This window comes from Phocoena phocoena, chromosome 15 (genome assembly GCF_963924675.1).
Source record: "Phocoena phocoena chromosome 15, mPhoPho1.1, whole genome shotgun sequence".
Taxonomy (NCBI): Eukaryota; Metazoa; Chordata; class Mammalia; order Artiodactyla; family Phocoenidae; genus Phocoena; species Phocoena phocoena.
The window spans coordinates 60,793,110-60,804,378 of NC_089233.1; the positions used below are offsets into that span (position 1 = coordinate 60,793,110).

The following is an 11,269-nucleotide window of genomic DNA, read 5'->3' on the forward strand; positions in this document are numbered from 1 at the left end:
ATCTATTGGAAGCATCGCTCTACCTATTTCCTCTTGTCTCACTGGGAATCATGTTGAAAATGCCTTGTCTCAGAGATAGAAGTCATATATCTTCTCCTTTCCCCTCTTCCCTCCTCTCATTCCCCCATAATTTTATCTTAAGTGGGCTCATGAATTTAGGTTATGTTCTTCTGTGGAGAAGGTAGACTTGCTCTCCCCACATTCTATTTTGTATATGTTTCTTTCTGTAGGAAAAATCTATGAAAAAAGAAAGTATGTCTGCTGTTTTCATTCCTGTTGCCCCGAAAAAGCACATAATATGAGAACCATAAATCTTCATTACAGAGGTTTATTTTGGGCCATCCATGGGCCAAATTCAATGTTGTAGTCAGCATTCCTGGTGCTTGCTTTCTCCTGGGCATGTAAACTAAAATTCTATCTCTTTCTAGCTCTATATCCTCTGTGAGACTCCTGAGAGAATGATAACATTATGTAAACTGTGGGTGCTTAAACAGTATTTATTGAATGACTGATGATAAAGGAAACAGTTCTATGTCTCAGTTTATAGACAGCAAAGATAAAGAGGACCTTGGTGTTTTAAAGGAAAGACCCACATCCCTGCTCATCTGCTTCTTCCAGCTCCAGTCATGTTGTCGGCAGTGTCTATGGTGGTGGCGCTGGTGGTGGGGAGTCAGTGGCTGAATCTCTTCTTTTATTGGTGTCACTCTTGGTAGAAGTAGCAGTGTGTATTATCTTTCCTGCAATCATGGGGTTAGTGGTGGCAGACTTCACAGTGGTGACATTTGGGATGACGCTGGTGTTGATGTTAGCAAAAGGGTTGACACTTTTGAATTTGGGCAGAAGAGCTAAAATATGATTTTTTATTTGCATCACAACACTAAAATTTTTGGTAATTTTTGGCACTTCCTGAGAGTCCTCTTCAAGTGTGCGGAGCATTTCATTTTGTATGTAGCTTTTTATCAATTGAACCACTTTTGGTCCAATACAACATTTTTTCTTTTTGCATTTATCTACCTCTTTTTCATCCATGGCACAGTGGTCTTTGCATCTCCCAAAACCCATTACACATCTTCCCAAGCCAAAGTATTCTGCACAAAGAAAAGAGAAAACGAAAGTGCTAAGGTTAATAACTAGATATGATGTTAAAATTGCTGGAGCAAGAGGGATAGAGGCAGAGGGAGTTTGTTAATGCTAAATTTTAAGTACAGTGGTTAGGGATGTTGGTGGAGGCAACTGGCAGGCCAAGAGAGTCTTTGTGCACCTCTGAAATCCAAAATAAATCTCTAGTCTCCTTTCATTGAATAATTTAAAACATCTAAAGAAGAAAAGGGAATGAAATTATTTGCTTCAGGGTAAGATTTTAGACCTCTAATCGTAGACACTTGTAGAATATCACTATATCTCCCTATGATCCTAGGAAATACCAACAAGAGTAAAATCTATCATAAAACTAATTCAAGAAAGAATTTCAAAAGAGAATCAATGGACTTTCAGAAGTTCTTGGTTCTTGCCAAACTCAGTGTTCCATGACCTCACTCTCCTTGACAATCGTTTGACCTGTGGTTCCTGGGGCATGGTGTTCTATCATTTTCAGCCTCTCTGGACACTATGTCCCTCAGAGGTCTTATTTATTATCATAGCCTTAACCTCATCTCTATGAAGATAACCCCCACATTGTTATCTATATCTCTGAATTCCCTGCTTAGAGTAGTACCTCATCTTCATCTGCTGGATGATTTTTCCACCCCATTGTTCCACTTATTTCTCTTTTCCAAATCAAGAAGCTTCTCCCTCACTCAACAATTCAACTGATTTTCTATAAAGCACAAGAGATTTATGTAGCACCTAATGTTCACATACATTTCAATATTGTTTCTCACCGAAGTCAACACTGTAAAATTCTTGTATTTTAAGCAGCTACACTGATTAACCCTACTATCTTATGTGGAATTTGAGGCTCAAGTTTGACTTTACCCAAGATGACACAGGCATACTGGCTTATATTATAGCCCTTCTCTTAAGGTCCCAAGATAAAAAACAAAAAAAGAAACATCTTTGACTCTTTTTCTTTCCCTTCCTAAACCCATTGCCAATTTAATATCTGGATGATTCTTGTATTTTGAAACAAGTCTCAATGTTTCTATCTTCTTTTCAAAAAACAGTGGCCAATGCTCTAATTCAGGTTTTTGCCATGATGTGTTCCTAGATGCTCCTATGGGTAATTTGAGATTTCTAATAAAACAAAGCTGAGAGAAGGAATGAAATTCTATAAAAATCTGAAAAATTTGAGATGGAGAACATAGACCTGTTTACTGGATCCTGAGAGGAGATTTTCTGAGTGTAAAGGTAAGGATTTCCTCCTTATTATACCAAGGTACAAACTGATAGGAACCTTTACTTCAAGAGATGACTTAAATTAGAAAAAGAGCAAAAATGAGGTAGGCTTGGCATGAGTCCCAGATGACAACTATTAGAGGGCAGGAAGGCAGTTTTATATGCTGGATAATTTCTGAGTACACAAACAACACCCTACTTTCTCTGTAGCTTCCTGTGTTTACCCATCAGACACAGTCTGGGATTGGAGCCTATGGGGATATGTGGGGGATGGTGTATGACTGATGCAATACATAAACTTTTCAGCCATATCTTGGGCATCTCATTTTTTAGCTTCTCTTTGGGTTCCCATTATTACGGACAGACAAATCCCTGCTTCCTCAAACCGCTCCCTCTTAAACCTAGGATTTCACATTACCTGTGTTCACCTGGTACTGTAGCATGAGGCTGGCAAAGATAGGAAAAAGGAGCTTCATGGCTGGGTGCAAGAGAAGAAGCCTTGGATCTGGGTTCGTGTTCTTGAGCTCCAGCCTTTATTGGCATCTTCATGGCCTTAGGCTATGAGCAGTAAAGTGCAGCCAAATCTCACAGCAATTGTGTTTTCTATGATTCTGTTTGAGAATAGCCTTTCCTGAACACCTCATGCAAGAAATTTCCTGTTCTTGATCCTGGGGGGGAAATAGAAGACACATAAGATATGAAAGAAAATCCAAACTCTTTACACCTTTCCTTCTTAAGGTTTATTCAGGGCAAGAATAATACATCTGCTTCACTATTTGTGAGCCTAGTTTTGCCTAAGGCATTTAGTGTATGAGATTCAGAAGAGCAGAACTTGCTATAAGCATAGATGACTGGAGGATAGAGACTCTGTCTTTTTTGTACTCTTGTTTCCAATGGCCAGTATGGGTACCGAATCAACATAAGAACTCAATATATGTTTGTTGAATAAGTTTGTGGGAGGCAGTTCTTGGCATGACTCTAACTTCTTAAAAAAACGAGATATAGGGCTTCCCTGGTGGCGCAGTGGTTGAGAGTCCGCCTGCCGATGCAGGGGACACGGGTTCGAGCCCCGGTCCGGGAAGATCCCACATGCCGTGGAGCAGCTGGGCCTGTGAGCCATGGTCGCTGAGTCTGCGCGTCTGGAGCCTGTGCTCTGCAGCGGGAGAGGCCACAACAGTGAGAGGCCAGCATATTGCAAAAACAAAACAAAATAAAACAAACAAACAAAAAAACGAGATATAATTAACGTATAACATTATATTAATTTCAAGTGTATATCATAAGGATTCAATATTTGTATATCTCCTCAGAAGTGGAATTGCTGGATTATATGGTAGTTCTATTTTTATTTTTTTGAGGAACCTCCATATTATTTGTATAGTGAATGAACCAATTTACATTCCTACCAACAGTGTACATAGGTTCCCTTTCCTCCTCACCTTTTACATCCTCGCCAACACCTAGCTCATCTTCTTGATGATAGACATTCTAACAAGTGTGAGGTGATATCTCATCATTGTTTTGATTTGCATTTTCCTGGTGATTAGTGCTGTTGTACATCTTTTTATGCACCTGTGGCCATCTGTATGTCTTCTTTGGAAAAATGTCTATTCAGATCCTCTGACGATTTTTTAATTGATTTTTTTTGCTATTGCATTGTATGAGTTCTTTATATGTTGATAATTCAGATATTAACCTCTTATCAGATATACGATTTGCAAACATTTTCTCCCATTTGGTAGGTTGCCTTTTCATTTTGTTGATGATATTCTTTGCTGTGCAGAAGTGTTGTAGTTTGTTGTACTCCCACCTGTTTATTTTTGCTTTTGTTAACTTTGCTTTTAGTGTCAAATCTAAAAAAATCATCGCCAAGACTGATATGAAGGAGCTTACTGCCTAGATTTTCTTCATGGAGTTTGTTGGTTTTAGGTTTTACATTCAGGTCTTTAATCCATTTTGAGTTAATTTTTGTATATGATGTAAGATAATGGTCCAGTTTCATTCTTTTGCATGTTGCTGCACAGTTTTCTCAATACCATCAATTAAAGAGGATGTCCTTTCCCCATTATATATTCTTGGCTCTGCTGTTGTAAATTAATTGACCATATATGTGTGGTTTTATTTCTGGGCTCACTATTCTTTCTGTTCAATTGATCTACATGTCTGTTTTTATGCCAATGCAGTACTGTTTTGATCACTATAGATTTGTAATGTATTTTGAAATCAGGGAGTGTAATACCTCCAGCTTTAATTCTTTGTCAATAGTGCTTTTCTATTTTGGGTCTTTTGTGGTTCCACAAAGGTTTTAGAATTGTTTGCTCTAGTTCTGTGAAAAAAGCCATTGGAATTTTGATAGGGATTGCATTAAATCTATAGATTGCTCTGGGTAGTATGGACATTTTAATAATACTGATTCTTCCAATCCATGAGTGTGAACATATCTTTCCATTTATTTGTGTTTTCTTCAATTTCTTTCATCAATGTCTTATAGTTTTCAGTGTACAGGTTTTTCACTTCCTTTGTTAAACTTATTCCTAAGTATTTTATTTTTTGATGCAATTGTAAATGAGATTGTTTTCTTAGTTTCTCTTTCTGATAGTTCATTATTAGTGTATAGAAACAACAGATTTTTGTTTATTGTTTTTGTGTTCTGCAATTTTACTGAATTTGTTTATTAGTTCTACCAGTTTCTTTTTTTTTTTGGTGGAGCCTTTAGGGTTTTAAAAAATATGTAATATCATATCATATGCAAATCTTCACAGTTTTACTTCTTCCTTTCCGACATGGATGGCTTTTATCTCTTTTTCTTGACTATTTGCTGTGGCTACAACATCCAGTACTATGTTGAATAAAAGTGGCAAGAGTGGGCATTATTGTCTTGTTCTTGATCTTACAGGAAAAACTTTCAGCTTTTCATCATTAAGTATGATGTTAGTTGTGGGCTTGTTGCATATTGTCTTCATTATGTTGAGGTACATTACCTCTATACACACTTTGTTGAGAGTTTATATCTTAGATGAATGTTGAATTTTGTCAAATGCTTTTTTCTACATCTATCGAGATGATCATATGATTTTTATCCTTCAGTTTGTTAATGTGGTGTAACATATTGATTGATTTGTGAATGTTGAACCATTCTTGGGTCTCTAGAATAAATCCAACTCAATCACAGTTTATGATTCTTTAAATGTATTGTCGAATTTTGTTGGCTACTATTTTATTTGGAAGTTTTACATCTATGTTCATCAGTGATATTGGCCTGTAATTTTCTTTTCTCATCGTGTCCCTGTCAGGTTTTGGTATCAGGGTAATGTTGGTCTCATAAACTGAGTTTGGAGGTGTTCCCTCTCTTCTATATTTTGGAAAAGTTGAGAAGAATTGGTATTGATTTTTCTTTGAATTTTTGATAGAATTTACTGGTGAAGGCATCTGGTCTTGGACTTTTTTTTGTTGGGAGGTTTTTGATTACTGATTTAATCTCCTTACTAATTGGTCTGCTCAGCTTTTTTATTTCTACATGATTCAGAATTGGTAGATTGTATGTTTCTAGGAATGTATCAATTTTTTTTTTCTGGATTGTCCAGTTTGTTGGTGTATAACTTTTCATACTGGTCTCTTAAGATCATTTGTATTTCTCTGGTATCACTTGTAATGTCTCCTCTTTCTTCTTCTGATTTTATTTACAGTATTTAACTCTACTCTCTTTATTTCTTGGCGAGTCTAGCTAAAGTTTTGTCTATTTTGTTTACCTGAAAAAGCCCAGATCTTAGTTTCATTAATCTTTTTTATTGTCTTTTTAGTCTCTAATTTATTTCTGCTCTGATTTTTATTATTTACTGCCTTCTACTAATTTTGGGCTTAATTTGTTCTTCTATTTTTAGTTTCTTGAAGAGTAAAGTTATGTTGTTTAGTTGAGATCTTTCTTGTTTCTTGATGTAGACATTTATTTCTATGAATGTTTCTTTTAGAATTGCTTTTGCTGCATCTCATATGTGTTGGTGTGTTGTGTTTCCATTTTGATTTGTCTCAAGGTATTTTTTGATTTCACCTTAAAAAAATTTTTATTTGAGTATAGTTGATTTATAATGTTGTGTTAGTTTCTGATACACAGCAATGTTAATCAGTTATACATATACATATAGCCAATCTCTTTTTGTTTTTTTAGATTCTTTTCCCATATAAGCCATTACAGAGTATTGAGTAGAGTTCCCTGTGCTATACAGCAGGTTCTTATTAGTTATCTATTTTTATATATAGTAGTGTGTATATGTCAGTCCCAATCTCCCAATTAATCTCTCACCCCTCCTTATCCCCTGGTAACCATAAGTTTGTTTTCTACATCCATGACTCTACTTCTGTTTTGTAAATAAGTTCATTTGTACCTCTTTTTTTTTTTTTAAAGATTTTGCATAAAGTGATATCATATGATATTTGTCTTTCTGTGTCTGACTTACTTCACTCAGTATGACAATCTCTAAGTCCATCTATGTTGCTGCAAATGACATTATTTCATTGATTTTTTTTCACGTATATACTGCAATTTTATTTCAATCGCACAAATGAAGTTAGCATGTAGGAAATTTAAATGAAACAGTATGGTAAAAATAGCAGAGAATCAAAAACTCTAATAAGGAAGTACACCTAAAGCATGAGACTTCAAAATTCATTAGTGTTTCATCTTGTTTTGATTGACACTTGATGCTTGCAAATTTTGAAACAAACTTTGAGATCATGATGATTACTCTGGAGAGATTTTAGCACCAGCACTAAGATTTGTACATTCAGTTGGTATGCAATTGACTTGTTAGCCATTTACATAGTGTATAGTACAGATTTGTCACAGGTCAGACCACAGTGTTGAAGGAAAGAAGTACCTTCCTGTGATTAGAAAGGATCCCTTAAACTGCACTCAGCTTAAGACATCCAATGTACAAGAGCACGAAAACCATCATAATATTGTGGCTCCAAGAAACATAGGTTTTTTTTTTTTTTTTTTTTTTTTGCGGTACACAGGCCTCTCACTGTTGTGGCCTCTCCCGTTGCGGAGCACAGGCTCTGGACGTGCAGGCTCAGCAGCCATGGCTCATGGGCCTAGCCGCTCCACGGCATGTGGGGTCTTCCCAGACCGGGGCACGAACCCATGTCCCCTTCATCGGCAGGCGGACTCTCAACCACTGTGCCACCCGGGAAGCCCGAACATAGTTTTGATAAGAAAAATAACCTAAGCTTCTGTTTCCCATTTTAATTACTGAAATCTCTAACAATGACAAAACTGTCACATAGGACAGCAAATGTATACAGTAATTCAATCAAACTTCTTGGAAAGAAAACATTTAGCAATCTGGGATAATGCAGAACGACAGGAAATAAAACGTGATTCAACACTGGTTCCTTTTGTCATTTTACACAGACATCATGTTAATATTAGACCAAGGCACAAAACGTTTAGTGCATAAACCAGTTTCTTTCTTAAGATCTAGCATTTTTACTGTAGTCTTTTATCTTACTTTGGATCACTTGTACCCAGTACTCTATCCTACTATAGATCGTTTAACTTAATCAACAAAATCAAAAGTGATTTCCGACCAGATTTATGGGGGACATAAACATTTGTATCATCAAAGTGTTTGCATAACCAAAAGCACAATAGTAAGATGAAAATGTCTCCTATTTCTTTTAGAAAATAGTACTCGATAAGCTTGCTGCATCTTTAATGTCTTCACTGTTGGATGACAATGAAGAGTTGATAGAAAAAAAGAACTGTATACTTGAATTATGAGAGCTCATCCATCAAAGATCTAAAACTGAAGTTTCTACAGAAACAGGAACTATTTTAACAAGGGGAAAAAATTCCCTCATTCAAACCTCTTTGAAGTGGTAATGGCTGAAAATTTGCAGCACTTAGAGAACTTTGCTATCAACAAGTTCTGTCTTATGAACTTAGATTAAGAAATCTAGAAAGCAGATGAAAGTGGATTATTTCTTCAAAATTTTAGTAAAACTACTGATAATCAAAGGTTTCAAAGCAAATATGGCACATAACAACTCAAGCATAAATCAAGATGGAGAGCCTGGAGAATTGTGATTTCCTAATATTTCAAAAAATTCTATCATTGCAACATACAGGATTTCTCCCCTATTTTAATCTTAGAAGTTTCAAAGAAAAGGGAGTGGATAACATACACACACGTGAGTGCCCACACAAACACGCACGCACGCACACACATGGTGGTAAGTAGAGTATCTAGTTCCTTCTTCCCACCACCTAAGTCTCACTTTATTTATTAAAAGAAAATTATGCAGGACCCGCCTCGTTGTTTTCCCTTTATCTAATGATTTCTGTGACCTTAATTGCTGCCATGATTGTTACTTTTCTAGTATTTCAACACAACAAGGTTCAAAAGCAGCTTTGTAGTCAGGAACGTGTACCTGAATACCTGTATAACTGCAGGGCGCCTAGGTAATAACAACTGCCAAACTCAGGGATGGAACTTTTGAGTTCCACAGTAAAATGTAATCCATGTGAAGCTCAGAATCATGTTTCAGACCACTGAACTTACTCAAGTGAAAATACAAATAGCTGAAGACATGATGTAAAAGATTAAGTACTTGATGCTGTTGACATATTTACCAATTAAAGTCACAAAATATTCCTCAGAAATTAACTTTAAATAAAAAATTATTCCTTCCCTTCCTCCCGCTCCCCTAAACTCTACAAAATGTTTTCCCTGGGACTAGGCCTTGAAAAGGCCACTATGTATTAGTTTGACATGCATTACCGTCTGCAATTTAAAAAGCTAATTCTGTGGTGGTTGTAATTACATTATAAAAATGTCCACGTGCATACATCTAAAAAAGGTTGAAAACCTACAGTGAATCTACAATATACTGTTTTACATTTGACCACTGGTTTGTGTTATGTAGGAGTCACAGATTTGGTAAAGCATTGTAACGATTTAGGAAGGCACCTAAATCTTTAAATTCTGGACAAATTTTATGTTTGAGTCTACAAAATTGCATGAAGCCTAAACTCGAAAGACTTCCTATCATCCTAAAATTCCTCACTCTGAACAAATCATTTTTAGGACACTTTTTTATAAATATCCCTTTGAAAGCACATACAATTCCATTTGTTCCACATTTTACATCCTTTTTTATGGCTGAGTAATATTCCATTGTAAATATGTACCACCTCTTCTTTATCTGTTTATCTGTCGATGGGCATTTAGGTTGCTTCCATGTCTTGGCTATTGTAGATAGTGCTGCAGTGAACATTGGGGTGCGTGTATCTTCTTTTTTTAACTTTTTATTTTATATTGGAGTATAGCTGCTTAACAATGTTGTGATAGCTTCAGGTGCACAGCAAAGGGACTCAGTCATACATATGCATGTATCCATTCTCTCCCAAACTCCCCTCCAATCCAGGCTGCCACAAAACATTGAGCAGAGTTCCCTGTGATATAAGGTAGGACCTTGTTGGTTATCCATTTTAAATATGGCAGTGTGTGCATGTTGATCCCAAACTCTCTACCTATCCCTTCACCCACAACCCTTCCCCACTGGTAACCATAAGTTCGTTCTCTAAGTCTGTGAGTCTGTTTCTGTTTTGTAAATAAGTTCATTTGTATCATTTCTTTTTAGCTTCTGCATATAAGGGATATCATATGATATTTCTCTTTCTCTTTCTGACTTACTTCAGTCAGTATGACAATCTCTAGGTCCATCCATGTTGCTGCAAATGGCATTATTTCATTCTTTTTAATTGTTGAGTAATATTCCATTGTATATATGTACCACATCTTCTTTATCTATTCCTCTGCTGATAGACATTTAAGTTGCTTCCATGTCTTGGCTATCATAAGCAGTGCTGCAATGAACATTGGGGTGCACGTATCCTTTCGGACCATGTTTTTCTCTTGATATATGCTCAGGGGTGGGATTTCAGAGTCATATGGTAGCTCCATTCTTAGTTTTTAAAGGGAGCTCCATACTGTTCTCCATAGTGGCTGTACCAATTTACATTCCCACAAACAGTGTAGGAGTGTTCCCTTCTCTCCACACTCTCTCCAGCATTTATTGTTTGTGGATTTTTTTGATGATAGCTATTTTGACTGGTGTGAAGTGATAACTCATTGTAGTTTTGATTTGTATTTCTCTAATAATTAACAATGTTGAACATCTTTTCATGTGTCTCTTGGCCACCTGTATGTCTTCTTTGGAGAAATATCTATTTAGGTCTTCTGCCCATTTTTTTGACTGGGTTGTTTGTTTTGATGATATTAAGCCTCATGAGCTGTTTGTAAAATTTGGAGACTAATCCCTTGCCAGTCACATCATTTGCAAATATTTTCTCCCAATCTGTGGGTTGTCTTTTCATTTTGTTTATGGTTTCCTTTGCTGTGAAAAGCTTTTGAGTTTAATTAGGTCCTGTTTGTTTATTTTTGCTTTTATTTCCATTATTCTGGGAAAATGATCTTGCTGTGATTTGTGTCAGAGAGGGTTCTGCCTATGTTTTCACTAGGATTTTTAAAGTGTCCAGCCTTACATTTAGGTCTTTAATCCGTTTTGAGCTTATTTTTGTGTATGGTGTTAAAGAATGATCTAGTTTCATTTTTTTACTGTCCAGTTTTCCCAGCACCATTTGTTGAAGAGACTGTCTTTCCTCCATTGTATAGTCTTGCATCCATTGTCATAGATTAATTGACCATAGGTGCATGGGTTTATCTCTGGGCTTTCTATCCTGTTCCATTGATCTATATTTCTGTTTCTGTGCCAGTACCATACTGTTTTGATGACCGTAGATTTGTAGTATAGTCTGAATTCAGGGAGCCTGATTGCTCCAGCTCCGTTTTTCTTTCTCAAGATTGCTTTGGCTATTCGGGGTCTTTTGCATCTCCATACACATTTTAAGATTTTTTGTTCTAATTCTGTGAAA

General features: G+C 36.2%; 1 protein-coding gene across 1 annotated transcript; it reads right to left on the reverse strand.

The window, feature by feature from the left end:
• Window positions 1-487: 487 nt before the first annotated feature.
• On the reverse strand, window positions 488-2,820 carry DEFB129 (defensin beta 129). The gene is made up of 2 exons (XM_065893129.1): window positions 2,753-2,820; window positions 488-1,088 (listed from the first exon to the last, which is right to left on the reverse strand). The coding sequence occupies exons 1-2, from the start codon at window positions 2,808-2,810 to the stop codon at window positions 643-645; spliced, it is 504 nt and encodes a 167-aa protein (XP_065749201.1). The 5' UTR covers window positions 2,811-2,820; the 3' UTR covers window positions 488-642.
• Between the last annotated feature and the right edge of the window lie 8,449 nt (window positions 2,821-11,269).